This window comes from Amblyomma maculatum, chromosome 6 (genome assembly GCF_055883805.1).
Source record: "Amblyomma maculatum isolate TAMU_Amacu chromosome 6, ASM5588380v1, whole genome shotgun sequence".
Taxonomy (NCBI): Eukaryota; Metazoa; Arthropoda; class Arachnida; order Ixodida; family Ixodidae; genus Amblyomma; species Amblyomma maculatum.
This window is the reverse complement of record NC_139349.1, coordinates 100701423-100720274: the sequence shown is the minus strand read 5'-3', so window position 1 is coordinate 100720274 and position 18852 is coordinate 100701423. Positions and strand designations below refer to the sequence as shown.

The following is an 18852-nucleotide window of genomic DNA, read 5'->3' as shown; positions in this document are numbered from 1 at the left end:
TGCACCCAATTGTATACTGACACCCTCCTGCATTACAGGCTTCACAGAAGAAAATATTCCTCACCCTAACCGAGTCAGAGAAGTAGTGGGTGCACCCTACGAAAAATCCAAGCTAACAGTAACGTCCACGGCATGCCTTAACGCACAGGAATCTGCCCGCCACCTACAGATATTAATTCACATTTTATAATGTGTCAAGCCCCTTATAACATATGGAGTGGGGATGCTAGAGGCCACATGCTACCGGGATCACCAAAGACCTAACCGAAGAGCAGTGAGAGACCCAGCTTCCAAGCCCAGCCTGGATCATCTGCGTAGTATCGCCAACCGACCGGACTAGGCAGATGGCTCGTGTTCACGGCTTTCTGGTCTGAAGAGGCTGGCCACTAGAGCTAAAATTTCACGCCTGCTCTGAATAAATGCATATCTCTCTTTCTCTTCCTTTTCATTTTTTTTTTTAAATTCCTGAATGCATGGCCGGTTTTCTTGTGTGCAAGAGAGACGATCGATTGTGGCATTTTTGTTGGTAGAGTAAAAAAAATGTAACCATTTTAGCTAAGCTGGCCAACTACGAAGTATGTGTGCTGTCAAGTAATGTACGCTACGTACTAAATGAAACATTTCATTTGACATTCGGTTCGAGGTAAGGCTTCAACTGGAGGTCGACGATATCGGTTACTAGATGCCTTAGTAGAACGCGTCATAAAATTCTGATACCATTTAACAAACTGCGATAACGATGTGTTTGGATTCAAAGTACACGGACAGAAGTTTATGACGATGATGACGTGCAGTGCACAGCGCGATAGAGCGGCAGTAAAGCACGCTAAATGACGCCTTAGGCTGGACCCCTTTTTAAGGCGAGAGCCTTATAAGCCTTATAAGTCTTGCCCTATAAGCGCTGTGAAAAGATGCTGTGACCGGAAGCTACGAAAGGAAAGTGGGAACGGATGTGATATCATACCATATGTGACATGACACCTAGAAACAAATGTCCCTTAAAGAAAACTCCTTAAACATACAGGCAGTTTGTACAGACTTAGGGACGAACAAGTAGACCTAGGGACAGTTTGTTCTTAAGTAGCAGTCATATGAGATGGCTATACATAAATAATGCAGCTGAGCTAGGGACATGACGTCACGCCGCCTAAAAAAAAAAAAAAAAAAAAAAAAAAAGAAAAAGCACAGCTCGCTCCCCCGCAGACGTCAGACAGCGTCGCGATGTCCGAGTCGGCATAAGTGTAGTTGCTCTATGCTGAAACGGTCAAACCAAAGAGTGGCAAAAGCCACGGTTTCCGAACATCAAGAGAACCAAGTGTGCCTGCACGACATCAAGCGAAGCGAGAAACTCAGCCAGAGCGCGCCGTACGCCAGATTCTCCCAACACCAAGAGATCCAAGCATGCCGCGAATATGCGTGCATTTATTGGTCGGGGATGTTCCAACAACGGGACCTATGTCTCTAAGATGGGGTCGAACCGATGTAGGGTCGAAGTCTCAAAAAGAATCACAAGGCTTCCGCCTCACCGCACGTAAGGGTACATAATTGCAGCCCTGGAATTTTTATATGCAGTTATTAATCTCAGACGGGGCAGTGTCTGACTAAATTTGCGTCATAACACACTGTATTCAACGAACTATTCTTTGATGTTTTAAGGTTATGCAATGCGGTCATTTTCTGTATACAAGCAATTCATCTCTTTAAAAACGCCTTAGTCAAATGTCTCGAAGAGCCTTTGCAGATGTATATGTGGGTTGTTGTTCCCTCCACTATGATGCAGATCTATATGCTCTACAGTTCCATGTCAAGCACTGTTAAAAAAGAGTTTAAAAGATAGACGCTTCTCCTGCAGCCAGAGCCTTCTAGGAGGATGTCGTTGTGCTGCGTATTCGAAATATTTTCATACGAACCGTTTCAACAATTGAACTGAAACATTTGTTTTCAATATAAATGCTTATAACACTAAAAGGTTAAGAGGTGTTTTTGTTTGTTTGTTTTTTTGCGAAAGGAGGAGCACGTACAATTATTCTACTTCGGTCAGTACGAACCTTATTTAAGGAGATAGGTGTGAATTTTCATTATCCTGGTGTCGGCAGTTATTTCTCTAAAGTACCTTCTAAAAGTGTTATCACAAAAATTTTATTTTTACCTCACATCAGTGGAATATTTTCCAATATGACTTTTTCCGCTCGACGCAAGTTTAATGACAATGAAAACATTGAGGTAACTTTCAAATTTTGCGTGGAAACAGATGCTAAGGAACACCAAAAATTCCTGTCCACTACTCGTGAAGTATACCGTTCCCTATTTTATTTAGGACCGCATCCACTCCCATTGAGAGCTGTCGTTTTTTTTCTAGCAGCCTATCTACCCTTTCGCCGCCACAAACGACGAAAGCTAGAGCGCCCAGTCGGGAAAAACTGCACAAAATTTTCTGTCATCACAACAAAAATTCTGAGCGGGTTTTGATTGTGAACCTGTTCTGAGGAAAGTAATTTTTGTAGTAACATCTGAATTTTCTTTTGCTGCAACAGAAAAGTACCAGAACTACAGAAATGTATGGCGTTACAAAAAAAGAACGGTATATTATATCGCATTTTCGACATGGTTCTGCAGTTGTTTTCTTTTCGGCTAGAAGGTTTCTTGGCCTAAGTTGCGCATGCAACCCAGGCCAATTCCCAATTGGCCAATTGGCCCCTTTATACTCGGCCAGACCTGCTAGAAACGATGAGAAAGCATAAAGTGGAGAATTGCGCAATGTGTGCTCTGTGCTCACCAAATGTTACATACGGGCCCGAGCGGGGCCTGCGTTAGTATTTACAACCCACGCACCGAGCACCGCAGAGCGGCCAATTTTTATCGCGGCCGCATCCTGTTCAGGCCAGGCACATCAGCAAGACACATCCAGCTAACACACGGTGAAGGCAGGCCCGGACAAGTCATCGAAATATACTAACCTTGCATTATTCTGCGTGCAATCCATAAAAGTACTTATCTCTATTATTGATACGAAGATCCAGTTTAGAGTTAGTTGATAACTTTGGTTCAGCTTAGTCGTTTATCATAGGCACAGTCATGTTCATTTCATTTATTCTCGTTTCTGTCATCCGGAAACAGGGGGCGAGTAAGCAATCCTTTCTCTATGAGTAAGCTTCCTAGCTCTCAGCTCTTTCAGCGAGCTGGCCCAGGCTTGTCGCACAGAACGCCAGCTGCTTACATCCCTTGAGAATTATCACCAAATATATCTGGGGATAATTCCGCTCAGTGGGTCCAGCCAAGTCCACTTGGGTCATGCAAGAGCCCAGCGACCTGCGTGGTACAAATCCCTTGCTCTCTGTCTCTTTAAGCTGAAAATATGCTCGTGAAAAATTGATTGATTGATTAATGATTTATTGATTGAGTGATTGATTAATTGCTTGATTGATTGATTTGTAGTGGACCATGACAGCAGCCATATCAGGAAACCGATGGCAAGAACGATGAAGTGCCGCCGCGCTACTCGACCTCGCTTTTGTGCCTAGACTGGCTTTGCCTTGTGGTGCCCGCCGTTCAGCTTACTGAGGATTATACTCCCCGTTTAAGTACTGGATAAACCCCCTTTTACTTAGTGGAGGTGAAGATTTCCTGCCGCCCTGGAGCTCCGCAGCCTCACGCTCACGATCACAAACATGGCCGACGCTACCAGCCCTAATCCAGCCGCTATTTATTGATTGATTGACAAGTGCAAGTGTCCTGTCGCCGTTACTGAAGCTAACTTTTTCTGTATAACTATTCCGAGAAAGTTCAAGCACGCCATCTGTCGAAAACGTTTATTCTTCGATGTTCTTTCAGTCCGTTTTCTCGGTGATGCATTGGGTTCCTGTCCCGGGTCTCTAGGCCAGTCACCCCGAAAAGTCAATATGACGTCTCTATTTACCCTTCACGTTCACTCAGTTTTGCTACAGGCTGCGAAACGTACAAGCCTGGAATACAATTACAGCCCACCCAAGTTGACATTAGCGTCAACCAGGTTTCCCAAGAGTCCAGAGTTGGTAGTCTCGTCAACGGTGTTTTCGACTGGCTTCACAGCCGAGTTAACGTCGGACACAGCGGCGTCAGCATCGGCGTTTACAGTAGCTGGCTGCGATTCATCGACGGAAACTACCGGATTTGAGAGCACATCGTCCGACGAAACGTCAGCATCCACAACAGACGGTTGAACCTCGGGCTTAGACACGGCGTCTTCGGCTTTGACAGGGGCTGGCTGCAAGTCGTCGACGGCAACCACCGGCTCTGAGACCACATCGTCCACCGAAACCCCAGCATCCACAACAGCAGGCCTAGTCGTGGTCGGTTGAACCTCGGGCTCGGATACCTCAGTCTTGGTGATCACAGGGGCGACGGTGTCGTCTACGGGCTTGATGATCTCTGTGACTATCTTCGTGATCACAGTCTTTGTTGTGAGCGTTGGTTGTATGGGGACACAGTTAGCACTTTTAGAGAAGTCGCACACCTTCAGTTCGTCATTAAAGAGCAGTGGGTCTGGGCACTCGAGCAATACGGGAGTTCCCTGCGGGCCACATAAAAAGAGAAGCACATGAGCCTTTGTCCAGTTTTAAAGAGTGGAGATGCTGGCAGCATTTTTTGCATCCTTTTGAGTCCACAAGGCATCAGAATACGTATATATTAAATACCACACATGTTGTAGGACACTTTAAGATGGAACGGCAGCACGTGCTGAAAAAAACAGCGCACCCTTGAGACGTGAACAGTAACATCTGACGATAAAACGTCCTATTTTTCACTGTCCAATCTTAAGGGTGCGCTGTTTTTTTGTTTTGTTTTTTTTTTTTTTTTTTTTTTCAAATATGTACCAACTATCCCGTTCTTCCACTTTTGCAAGCACATGCTGGACTTGTAAAAAGCAGTCAACGTATGTGGGGACATGAATTGTTTCGTTTCATAGTTGCTATATTAAAACATAAGGCATAAACTGACCTCCGTAGGTTATTAAACTATTCGACCATAGTCAAACTATCTACGTCAGAGACTATTCTCAGAGTAAATGAATTTGTGCGGGATCACCACGAGGCTCACTATACGCCTCTACCCTTCTGAACTTATATTAAAGATTTAGGTTTCGATTTAGACTTTTGTTATTGCAAAGTGAATGCAGGCGACGAAGCTTTACTTCATACAGTTCTATGGCTAAAATGCCAAACTTCAAAATTATCTATATTGTCTCGAAAATGTCCCCGGATAGATCTGTTATTTCTATAGCTCAAAGCACGGCTCACTTAATGCTGTTCAGACCTTCTGAAATAATGATTGCCTGCACCTTTCTCTCCTCATGTGCACAGGCAGATCCGCACTTAAATCTCTGAACGTTTCGCCTTCACTGTCTTAACAGAAGGCCGAGGGCAAAACGCCAGCGTTACGTCTGACCAAACCATTTGTGCAAAAACCGTGGGCCAGAAGGAATATTACTAAGATCGGTAGCCCACCAGGCACAAGCAAAGATGCAGTCAAATATTTTGCTTTTAGTTCTAATTGGCGTTCCGATGTCGAATCATAAGGCGGGCCACTGCAACGACCCATAACCATTTAAGCACTGCCACGACTGTAATTTCTAGATCAAGATGTGTGGGAGTGCATACATTCGACGGCACTATAATTTACGAGACCATGCAGCTTATACAATAATTACAGAAAGCACTCGATATGATGACCTCATGCATCACGAGAGCTATTCATAGAGTGTGGCGCTGGACGTTCAAAACAAAAATGTACGCCACGGCAGTATATTTTAAGGGTTCACTTCTAAATCTCATATTCTACTGATGTTTCGTCACTGGTAGGTACCGAATATGAAACGACAGTTTCATTACCACAAACGTATTTTAGTTTTCAAGATCTGGTTGCAGAGGCAGAGACGGCGTGAGGCAAACAGATAAACGAAATGGGAAAAGACACTGACAAACTATAGTGCCGATGTGGAGTTGCGCATGGGATTTTATTTTGGGGTTTACCGTCCCAAAGCGACTCAGGCGACCAAAAGTGACTCAGAAGTTGCGCATGTATTGCTGGCAACCAAATAGTTTGGTACGGATGTAGTTACTGAACCTATATAGTAACTCTAGGTATGAACGGCTTGCGCTGGCGTCATAACAGCATCCATGCTGGTAGACTAGGACCACAGTTAAAGGTCGAGCACTTGTCTATAGTCCACTTATCACTGCCTGCTCATATGTGCACAATGGAAGGTCCACCATCGTCCACCATTGTGGTACTCTCAACGTCTCTAATTAATTATGCTGCTTATCGCATTAAGAATGCGTGCTCTGAAAATAAAAGGACGTGCGATTCCTTTTCCTAAGGTAGCTTAAAAACGCTTAGTTCTTTTTTATTTTTGAGCTAACTTTACCATTAAAAATAGAGCATCTCTCAAAAGTTAAGGAATCTCAGCAAGGAATATATTTATTGCGCCGTGCATTGGGGCTTTTGAATTTGATTTGAATGGTGTAATTTAACATCTGAAAACAACTCAGGCAATTAGAGACGCCGTAGGCAATTAGAGACGCATCCCAGCTTACATCCACGGCAGGGCAATTGCCTCTTTCATTTATCTCTTATCCGCTCCGTCATGAGCCGACCACTAACTCCATACAAGACTTACGCGACCGCGTAGAGAGCTCGTTCACTTGAAAATGCGTTGGCGTCGCCGTAACACCAAATTAAGAAAAACATGTCGCAAAAACTATGCTCGTGATTTTGTAATTTCGTGATTTCACACTCACGCATCCCGTTCATTCTGCAGAGTTCAGGGTGACGTCATACCATTTCACTTCCCATTTAGTGTCCATCTGCTAGTCAAGCTGGAATCTATTATGCGACAGGGATCCAATCTACCGCGTGTGTACCTCCAATTGTATGCCGTGATTGTAACTGTAGGTGTCCACAGAGAAGCGAGAGAGATACAGCGCCTTCCTTTCCAGAAAAGTCAAACCATGTAAAGACGATTAACAGATTGCCAAACTCTTTACCAGTCTCGCGATACCAAAAATTCGCGGAACGAAAAAACCATGTTTAATACATATGCACGGGGTCGGGGGGTTGAGAAGGCACGCGAGCACATGCCATGGCTGATTTGGTAGGTGCTGCTAACTCTGGTACACTAGCCACTGTAACTCGGGCTTCTCCTTTCAGATGGGAGGTTAAGGGAATCGAACCCTCCATTAGACCAGCGTTTATATACACAACCAGACATATATACAAACTATATTGCCTGGAATATATACACAAACACGTTCATACGGCTTCTTTAAGTGGAGTTTTTAATGAGATATTGTTTTTGCATTTACTGTGCTAGTTTAGGCATGTATGCTAATGATTATTTGTGAGATAACACAGGCACAAATTGAGAGATATGCAATGAAGCGAGTTGAAAGAAACATGCACGCGAGCAATGATCAGCCACGTGCATCCTCGGACGAGAGCTGTTAACGATGCCGTGTCATGGCCTTAAAGGCGGAGTTTAGGTGTCCCCCTTAATATTATTTCAATTCTGAGGGATATAGGTATAGCTGCCAAATCAATCACCCGCCAAAACTCCTACTCCGGATTCCTGCCACTCTGAAGACGTCCCGAAATTGTGCAGAGAATGACAGTACAGTACGTAACCTTTTCTGGCACCCCCCCCCCCCCCTTTTTTTTTTATGTAGTCCTAAGTAATGCTGAAGACATGGCTAGTTGGTTTCCATTAAGCAATGCATCAGAAAAACTAAGAGCGCTTGCCCTATATTTTTGTCCATTTGTTTCTGGTGCTCTGATCTGTAATTAAAGGATCCTCAATAATCGTCTTTCAGGATCCCATGGGGCACCCATTTTTTAGCATTCTCACAACCCCCTATGATCCTGTGTTAATTAAAATAGTTAGTCGTGCCAAACAAATGGCACTACAACAACAATCGCGATAAAATGCGCTCAAAGCCGCCGCTGTAATTGTTTGGCTTAAGCTAAAAAAAACATCGTCTCCTTTTCAACTTTACGTCATATTAACGCTAAACAGGCACCACATCTTGAAAAATCATGATGTCGCAGTGGTAGTCCTTACTGCGCAGAGTTTCGCAAGAAGGCACAAACGACATCCTGTCACTGACTCGCTTCCGCTGGCCGTCGAGGCATCCTAGTAAATTTCCTGCAATAGCGACAGTGCCCTTCCCTCCGTGGTGAACTTGAAAAACACCGCACGCGCATGCTTACATGAACGCAGACGTAGAATGTGGAGCAGTTGAACGGGTTCGCGAAGAGCGTGACGGTGGAGTTCTTGTCTTCGACGAGTGGGCAACCCGTGGGCAACTGCGCGCCACACGTTGCAACCATGAAGGACAGGCTTACGACGACGACACCGAGCGTGGCACCGCGCTGTACCGCCATCTTAAGTCCTGAGTACGCGAAAAAAACGTAATTGATTATTGCTTGGTTTATCCGCGAAACACTTAGCAAAATAAATTTTGATCGTCGGGCGGACTGACTAGAGAGGTACAGTCCCGAATGAAATGACCTTTGGAAGTATGCGTACTCACTTGACAGAGCTTCCTTCGGAAGAGGACCTTGAGGCAAACGAAGGGGCAGCGCTTTTGCAACGCAGGCTTCAGCATGGAGCGCTTTTTATTCACCAACCAGACAAGGCCGCCGGTCATAAAGCGATCCCACGCGCGCGAAGCCGATAAAAAGCTGCTCACCGCGACGCAGGACGTCACAGAAGGTGCAATCTCAAGCAATGTAGGTCCACTTTCTAGAAATGCGCTGCCAAATGGCTGCTTTTTACGACTACCACTGGTGTTGAAAGTCCTGGGAGATAAACTTCTCTCAGTGGTTACGGGTGACGAAATGCAGATGTTCAGATGCACGTGTTGACAAGGTTCGAAATATAGTTCTATTCCCGAATGCGCTGAGCGAAATGCTACTTCATTCAGTTCTCAAAGGGCAAAGCTAGTAAAATTCGTATCCTGTGATACTACCACCAATCTCTACGAGGAACGTCGCCCTGATAAGCAAGCAATGAAAGGAAGGCTAGAGCTGACTGCATGCAGGCACAAAGTTATATAATTATAGAAGGTCGACAGCAAAAGGCACAACGTGGGAAAATATGTTGCAGCGAGTCAGTATCTGTAACTCCTTCATCCATTCATTCATCTATATTGCCGAAGCGTCACAGTTTGAGAAATCGGCCAGTGGTGGCGACACTTTTACTTCAACTTTTCGCCTTTTCTTGCTTATCCATCTTGAGTCACTAGACTTATTTCATGACCCATCCCTTCCCTCTTGACGTGGTTAAGGCGACCACTCCATGCGAGGTGTATGAGATACTTAGCATGCCTTTTCTGTATACATAACCGCTCTTCACGTGGCCTTGCGGCAACGTGGTAGCGCCCGAATGGTACACCCTTGTAAACAAACGTGTATGCTGATGATGACAGTGGGCATCAAAGGATTTCCGGCATCACTGTTTAAAAGGCGCCGGTAGCACAGGTGCAGACGACGGGGGTCGCACTGCGACTGAAAAAGTGCTCATGCATCTGAGGTATGTATGAAAGGCCTCCGGGCAGTGTTTGATAAGGCGCGCCGGTTAAATTATATGGTAAACTATATATTGATCATATGTTAAATTAGCCCACTTTTTTGCTTCAGGCAAAACTACAAAACATACCACAAATAATAACACAGGTGGAAGCACTTTATCTGCTCCCTCCCCGTCAGGAGTCTGCCGTATGCTTATTCAATATAGGCATCCCAATTGGGAAACCCCTTGATCTTGAAACAAACGTGAGTCTCAATACAGCCTGGTGCCAACTAACACGCAGCCCGCGCTAGAATTAGTCGGGTTCGTAAATGAATCGTTTACGTCTGTCGTTTGTTCAGTTTATTCGGTACTCGTCTTGATCTACTAAACACTTGTTGTTATGGGTGGCCAACATTCATGGTTCAGGTCTGTCTGTTTGCAAGAGAGTGAAGTAAAATTCAAATAATTACAATTAAATATGGTAGCCATTTGGGATGCATTGCACCTACTTTTACAAGAGCCTCCTTTAAGACTGTACAATTGGGGACAATTAAAAGCCTTGGAACCACACGTCTGGCGATTTTGGACTAGAAGCACGATGTTAATGAATTATCATCTTATTCTCTAGCACGCATGAAAGAACTGTAGTCCAGCTCTCACATCAACAAGTTCGTCCGAGACTACTGGCCGATAAGAAAGTTATGCGCTTCGCTTGCAGTTTGTGTGATCCACAGACTTTTGTCCCCTATAGTACATGCTCGTTCAACAGAAATCAACATCTATGCTTCTGACACTAGACTTGATCGAAGATTGTTGTTGGCCTCTGTTAGAGGGATACATACAGTGGGAGATTGGTCAGGGTTCACTGCAAGCTGAGACACGATATACACGTGTACGTAGTTAAGTTAGGCTGATCACTGTATAACTTCTAACTTGAGGTTAATGTATTTTCGATTTTTATTTCTATTTTCAAGCATGTAAGACGGCGCTTCATTTACAGGCTCGTTAGCTTTTATTTGTTAATAACATTGGCCTTAGGCCGTCATGCCCCTCCAGACTTCACTGGCCTTTTTACATGAAAGCGGAGGCGTGCACAAAAGAGCGGCACGTACCAAGACTTATCGCGCTGTTAAGATGGGGGGAAGCACTCCTCGCACCTTGACAGTGAGTTCCCCCTGAAGGGCCAAAGAAGAAGCGTGCGTGAGGCGTAACAAAGGGAGGTCATCGAGATATGTCGCGGTCCGATTAATCTATGTAGGGAGCCTACACGTTGTGGCACCGCCGGGCGCCGGCTTTTGCAACATGTAGGCTCCATAAAGTCATGCGTCCCCGTCGCAATGTAACGTGCGGATCTGCGATGAAGTAAACAAATTCCGTCCCTTTTAATGCCTCTGGTTCTCCTCTTCTATGTCCGCCGTGACCCGCAGCTTCGGATGAAACCAACGACCATGCAGCGCGACAACAGGTTCTTACAAAAGAAGTGGTCCACGACGGTCCATGTCACCTGATAGTAATAAAAGAAAATGGCATGCCATCCGTCTAGACGTGACCCACAGCTGCGACGGCGACGATGCGGACGCGAGGAAGCACGTGCAGGCAGTGGAAAAGGAGAGACAATCACGCAAAGAAAGCGAGAACACTCGCACGCAGAGGGTTCTGTTCCTTCTTTTGTCAAACCCTGGTTCCTGGTTCGTACTCAACTCCCCGCAGCTGTCCCTACCTCAAATTGGAACCTTTAGTCAAATCTCGGAAAATTACCGGCGTAACATATCTGTTTTTGGTTGCACACCAACGCAACAGAAAGCATCATAGAGCATTCTAAGTAAAGGCTGCATGCTTGGCATGTCATTTTTAGCACCTAGACTAAACCTTCACTCTAAAATAATATGTTGTAAAATTGTTTCTCTAAGTGAGAGTTGATTCCAAGTTATTGTTTGTATATTTGTCTGACTTCATCTATGTTACTTATAGTTCGTTGTTACAAATATTCTTTTTTTCAACGGATTTTGAGTGGCCTGAACCCTTCCGAAGAAAGAGAAAGAACCATCATAAAATTACAGAGGCCTTGCCATGTGGCGCAACTTCAGCCTTTCGATAAGCTAGAGCAGGTTGAGGCTATTATCTTCCAGAAACGGCAGCTGTATCCGACTCAGAGTTGTCTGTTAGCCAGATATGGACAGCTTCTCCGCCCTTGTAGCTGTGAGTCTAATTTCGTTTATCACCTTCTACTCGTGTCGTGCGCTCCCGGCCACGTGCATAAAAGTTGGCGATGATGCACCTCACTTCCCGGCGCGCAACATTGGGGGCATGCCAGGGCTTTGTACTGGTCAACACCTACGTCACCAACGAGGTTGGCCTGCCCCAATCCTTGTCACGCACACCTGCTCCAATCTTTTTGCTACGTGAGAAAATTGAAGCACGTGAACTTTTTAAAGATTCTCAGTAGGAGGGAGTGCTCGTACATTCCCACATCATAGAGTGTCGCTGGTGGGTACAAAAGCGTCTGGAAGCTAAAAGAGTGTCGACGGAGTAGCGGTATGTTGATGTTTTAGGAGAGGGAATTAAGATACCAGGCTGCTCGATGAAGAGGCTGAATATCGATCCCGAGCAGAAGCGAAGAAAGTGATGGACACTGGTTTTGAGAGCCTGCTTAAGAGGGATGTCTCGCTTTAGTTTTTAAAGGTAACGACGAGAGGACCGAGCCCTGACGCATACGTCCTGACTGACGATAGGTGTGGGAATTAAAATATCAATCACCTCTATCATTTAGGAACTAACTTATCTGTGCAGAGCTTTGAATTAGGTTGGAGGCCTGCTAACTCCTAAAGCATGGGATAATGTGTTCGATGCTGCCGTAGGACTTTGCAATGGTACCGCCATCTGCTTCACCGCAACCTTAATTCGGATTTCTGAATCTATATTCGCAGCTCAGGCTGACCAACTGCAGCGGAAACTAACCTGAGCATAACCGAAAGCACAAACAGCCAAAATGTTGTTCCTGTATCATTCCTTCAGCATTTAAAGTAAATGCTCCAATACCTACCTTTAAATTTCAAAATGTCAAAATGTGACAATTTGACAAATAATATCACTTATTGTATTATAAACATTAGTTTAAGTTCAAACTGAACGTTTTTAGTAGCATAGCACTCTAAACGTTAACATAATGTTTGAATCAAAACTATAAAACAACCTCGCAAATACATTTCAGCCACTGGTCCTGTGAACATTTACATCTTTCCTTGCAGTATAGTTTTCCAATAACAGCGCTGTTGAACTAAATCTATCAGACGTGCTATGCTACAAATATTACACTCACAACCCAATTACATTGTTAGGAGCACTTGAATTTCAATTACCATTCACCGCTACCACACATGGGACAGGGATGGCTACACAGGGTGATCCTTTAACTGCTCACGGGTTTATTTCAAAAAAATTTTAGGGACCCTTAAGCTCCGCATTTAAACGTATGACGCGATCATAGGCTACCAGCCTATATATAAGGAAAGTCCTGCTCTAATCAGGCCGTATGAACGTGCCTGCGTGGCCTAGGGGTAACCTGAATACAAAGGTTCTGGCTGGCTGATTATGATATCACCCTCATGTGTTCAAGTAAAAGCCGGAGATGGCAGCTCCTGCCAAACGTAATTTCAAGCAATCATAAGTCCAGTTCGTGCCCGGCCATGACAGCTGTCATGCCATGCTTGGGATTTTTCGCTCAGAACGCTGATGCCGGCAGAGTTTTGGGTAAAGGGGCCTTTAACGCTATCGCGTTGAATGAGTATGGGGGACACTTAATTAAGGTCTGTCTTTAAGGACATAGCTTGATAGCATTAACGGCTACCGTCTGCGGCTCTTATGGCGGATCCTCATCGTGTGCACGCTCTTTGCCTCTCGCCTAATCACAAATCCCTTAATTGTTCCCTCTATCATCTCATACACCCGCCGGGGTGGCGCAGTGGTTACGGCGCTCGACTACTTTTCCCAAGGATGCGGGATCGAATCCCGGCCTCGGCGGCAGCTTTTCGGTGGAGGCGAAAAGCAAGGTGCCCGTATGCCGTGCAATGTCAGTGCACGTTAAAGAACCCCAGGTGGTAGAAATTTCCGGCGTCCTCCACTACGACATCTCTCTATAGCCTGAGTCGCTTTGGGACGTTAAACCACACAAACCAAACCAAACCAAACCAAACTATCATATCCTACATAATCATCAGAGAACAACAGTAAGCTGCCACATTGTGTTAAAAGCCCTCCGGGGATTGATATAAAGCCGCACTTTAACCAAAGCCGTATGAACATAATATCTGCGTCGTCTAGGGGTAACTTGCCTGATTCGGCATCACATGGTCCTGAAACGTTGGTTGATCCCTATTTATTTATTTATTTATTTTCGATACCCTCAAGCGCCGAGGCATTACAGAGGGTAGTGGGCAAGCAAACAATGCAATAAAATGATTTTTTTAAAGGCGGCACAACAACGTAGTTAAAATGACACAATATTCCAAGCAATTAAGGAAATGCAGAAAAAGTGTACAGAAACAACAACAGTAACAAATGCAACGCAAGAAACTGAACGATCATAGCAAAATAATAATAATAATAATAATATTATTAACAACGAAGGAAATAAAAGAGCACAAAGAGCTAACTATTCGCATCAGATAAAATCGTCCTCATCAGAGACTGACGATAGGCAGCATACACAAGCCACGGCAGCGGGAAGGTGGTTCCACTCTTTCGATGTGCGAAGAATGCAAAAAAAGTGTCCGTACGGCAAAAAATAGATCCAGTCGTATGTTGATGGCCGACACGAGAAGAGCGATAGGGGTGTGTAGTGATAAAACGAGAGTGCAGTAACTGGTGATGATAAATCTTATGAAAAAAGCATAGGCGTAAAAATTTTCTACGTTGTGCGAGAGACGGTAAGGAAAGATTAGATTTCATAGCTGTGACGCTCGCGGTCCGGTTAAAATTAGAGTATAAAACGAACTGCATTATCTTGAACAAGTTCTAGCGAAGCGTTAACCGAGACGTGGTAAGGGTCCCAAAGGGAGGCGGCATATTCTAATTTAGGAAGAACAAGTGTTTTATAAAGCAGTAATTTTAAAGAGAGAGGGGCTTTGTTGCAGTTACGACGCAAATACCCTGGCATGCGGTTAGCGCTGCTAATAATTAGTTCGATATGCTGTTTCCAGGTTAGTGATGAACATATGTGTACACCCAAATATCAGTATGATGTTACAGATGCAATCAGAATATTATCCAAAGACTAAGCGGAGGTAGTAGTATTTTTTTCTGGAAACTCTCATTAAAGCGCACTTTTTAAAGCCACCATCCAGTCCAAAATGACCTACCCAAGTCGGCAGCGCCTCCCAACTTTCTAATATCATGTGGCCCCGTGATGTCACGCAACTTGCCCACCAATAAGTGTCCGTCCGTGTCACCTGCCAACTACCCCCTTCCCTGCAGAGGCATGTTCGTGATTTTTCGCTCACAAAGCCAGATTTTCTGCAAAACGGGGTCTTCAAAGCTGTCGAGTTAAAACTCTCAGAGACACGTCTGTGCTGTCTATGCAGGTTGGTTGAACAGCAAGGAGGTGAGAGAGATAGAAGCTACTTTATTATGGCGCGACTGATAAAGCATTCAAGAGCTCCTGGCATGTAGCACAAGAGATCGCTGGTTACCTCGTCCATGCACTCCACGTAAGAAGGAAGGAGGTGCTGAAACATAAGTTGTCCCATCGTGCATATGATAGTTTAGTGATTAGATTATGAATTAAATGGAATTGTCTGATAAACTTTTAGTTTATCAGACAATTTAGTTTAGTTTATCAGTTTAGTTTAGTTTAAGAGGCAGTATTCTATTGAGAAATTGAAAGTTGTCAACATCAAAGGTGAGCTCAGTTTTTAAATTTTCTGAATTGGCAATGCGGTTTCCAATATTTGATCAACAGAAATACTCGGTTGACTTTCTTACGTTACATATTTTAAGATGGCGTCGCTCCCATTTGTTATATGTAAAATTCAGACACTGTGTTTTTGATGATGTAAGAGTTGACATGTATTTGTCGACTTCAACGCTCCTCACCAGGATTAGAAGTATTCCACTTCGAGTCCTCGTGGCAGGCGTACGCTGGACGCCTTCACAGGTGTCCTGTTAGATCAAATCAGTTATCCTGGGACAGCAACATGGGCGGCGTGCTTACAGTGCTACAAAAACACTTTTGACGTTTGACGTGGTAGTCGGGTCCGAGTGTTCCCAATACCTCCTGTATATGAGGTGTTGGTATTCCTGTTGGTACTTGGAGCCAGAGTGTTAGAGAAATTAGCACCATCTTATCATCATCGGTCTCCACCACCCCTCACGTCTCCACCCTTTACGCTGCAAGTGCATTGTAGTCAACTAGGATGGCCTTTTTTGACATTCTCTCTTCAGATTCGTCACCACTCCTTGCTGACCTTAGCGCTCAACAGTGCACCAACTGCCACCTGGATTGATGATGGGCCGACCGGCACTATAGATCTCGACCTACGGGCTGCCCCCCGTCAAGCTGAGCTGGCTGCTGCGCGAAACCCTGCTTCGGCACAGGCACTAACACAACTACATATTCTGCTGCTAAGGCTTGTAGATGTGAATGGCGACCTCTCACAACCGCAAAGGGATGCGCAGCGTGCACAAGTTTCTGCTGAATTATAGAATGCCTCTCTCTGGCGAACGTTCCGTGCAATGAGCCATGTTCACTGTTCTATCGACGCAGCCGCAATGGCATGCTTTGCAAAAAAAGGTTTTCACGAAGTATACGATTGCATTGCCTGCTACGGATACTAGCATTAACCTGGCAAGCATCCCACTATATGTGGATAAAATGCCAACTGCTGCCGACACAGAGGGAATTGAGTTCTTTGTGCCTGTGTTAAGGGCTGCAATGCATAATGCGAAATTGAAAAGAGCAACAAGCTCGGACAGTATCCATCCAGTATGAGGTTTACAAGAGCCTGAGTAGCACAGCACTCCCTCAGCTACAAGACACCACAGGCACCATAACTGTTATTACACCCTAAAGGTGGAAACCCACTTTTGTAGTGTCTATTTCAATACCAGGAAGGCCTCAAATGGACGTTACCAGCTTGAGTCACCTCCTCTACACCAAACGCTGCGCAAGCTGAGATAAAAAACTAGCCACACAGCGGCCGTGCATGGTGGTTTGAGCAGTATAGGATTTCTGTCACCCCGCTCAAATTAGCTTTCATTCATACATATGTAACAGAGGATGTGTATACAGAGGTGTTTGTTGTCTTAGCATCAGCAGTTTTTTTTTTACCTACTTGTAGCCGCAATTTACTAATGGCCCCAAAATAAAACTGAGCACACGAATGAATGACACTTTATTTTGCGGCGCGCCCTGCAAGCGGATGCGCATGTATATAGATTGGGTACGTGTGGGACACCCGAATGTTCAGCTTGACACTCTCGGGGTTCGCCTCATCAGCAGCCTTGACGAAGGAGAGAATGTTTCCACAGACCCGGGCTCTGTTTTATTTTAGGGGGCACCAGCATATGTACCGCTTTAGCGAAAACGTTGAAAATGCATGCGACATCAGTCATGCTGCCATTCTAAGCTCCATTGATATGCCCCGTCTCCCTTTGAGAGTGCACAATTTTGTAGAATCGTCTTTTGTAGGCAGAAAATTCGCAATAAATATATAGGCGTCAAAAAAAAAAAAAAAAAAAAAAAGGCCTCAGCGATGAAGTGGTCGTATCATTTGTTTCTGGATGCGGCGTGCTTCAGCGGTTAGTCCATTCAGGGGTGTTTTTGGTATGGTTTTCATTCTGCGGACATGGCACCTACATGACGCTCCTGAAATTAAGTTTTTGTAATAAGCTAAAAACTTCATGGCGTAGAGTATAGTCCTCAAGACATCCTCACATAAAGAGGCTGCCCGCCAATCCACCCTGTATATTACATCTCATTACGATTCCTCCTCTTCTATTTCCCGCAAGTAAAACTACATATACACGTCGGTCGCCAACCAACGGGAATGCCGTAAACTTGCTGCAAGTCCAATTCGCCTCTATAAGGTACTCCACTAGAAGAAAGTCTGGTCGTGAAAATTCTGAGCTTGACGATTCACTAGTCAGGACTGCCGATTGCTTAGCTTTATCAGGCAAAAAAAAAAAAAAAACAAGGGAAGCAAAAACAGAGCTATTCAGTCAGCTGTTGGGTTTAGTTAGAATACCACACCCAAAATGAGTGGCGCTGGCTCATCTGTTGCGCACGGCAGTTCATGAGAAAGGTGGGTACCGAATTTGTGATTGTGAATTCAACGGTTTATTTCTTATTATTGATCTTGTGCGCGGATGACTTGCGAAACGATAGCGTCCGTTAAGCCTAGTGCGGCCGGCCCAGAGGCAAATTCGCCACCATCTACCGCCGCTTTTGTGGACCCAATATGTCGATGCACGTGACTGTCGAAGGCAGCGTTGGTCGAAGGTACAAACCTCGATCCAGAAGACTATGACAGCATCTGGGTACAAATGCTCAGAAAAAAAGTTGAAGCGAAAAACAGGCGGACACTTCTCAAAGATTCCAAGGAGAACAAGACGGTGCAGCGCTGCGTTCCAGGCGGAGAATCCAGAGACAAAATGGAAGATTGGGCCGCTCATGACTCTACGAAAGCGGCTCGGAGGAAAATGGCTGAACGGTTGATCGCTACGAATCTTCTGAGGTTCCCGGAGGAAGGCATCAGTGTTGTTATTGGGCCTCGTGTAGGTTTAGCCGTCATTACATGCACGTCGGGACCGCTGCTCAGTCAGGCCCTCGTCAAGGCTGCCGCAATCAGCTCGTCGAAGCAGGACTTATGGTGTGTGAACGGAAATCAAGGTACGGGGCTCTTTCATGCCTTGGACTTTAGTCGAGGCGTGACGGTAGCTGCAATCCGTTGATTTAAACTCGTTGACAAGGACCACGAAGTGGTGGCCAATCTAATCGCACTGGAGGATTGCGGCCGAGGAGTCGTCCACGGGACCTGTGATACATTCACGAAGAACAGTTGTTCGAAGCATTGAGAAATGGTCCGCAGGATCCAACGCTCGCTGGAGTGCGGCGAATGGGGAAGACTCACCTTTTTGTAACCTGAAGTTCTAAGATTTATCTTCATTGAAGGCATGCTTATGCCCTGCCGGTTGTTCAAAAAGAGATGTGAAGTTTGCATCAGATGTGAGAAACTTGGTCATCGCTCCGATATGCGATAGCGAAAAACCGAAGTGTCATGGCTATGGGGTGGTATCTCCGCCTGAAGATCACC

The 18852-nt window shown here is 45.1% G+C and overlaps 1 protein-coding gene across 1 annotated transcript; it reads right to left on the bottom strand.

Annotated features, from left to right (window-relative positions):
* Positions 1 to 3792: 3792 nt before the first annotated feature.
* LOC146186433 (uncharacterized) lies at positions 3793 to 8713 on the bottom strand. Its single transcript, XM_084607193.1, has 3 exons — positions 8565 to 8713; positions 8242 to 8423; positions 3793 to 4549 (listed from the first exon to the last, which is right to left on the bottom strand). The coding sequence occupies exons 2-3, from the start codon at positions 8413 to 8415 to the stop codon at positions 3974 to 3976; spliced, it is 750 nt and encodes a 249-aa protein (XP_084463319.1). The 5' UTR covers positions 8416 to 8423; positions 8565 to 8713; the 3' UTR covers positions 3793 to 3973.
* Between the last annotated feature and the right edge of the window lie 10139 nt (positions 8714 to 18852).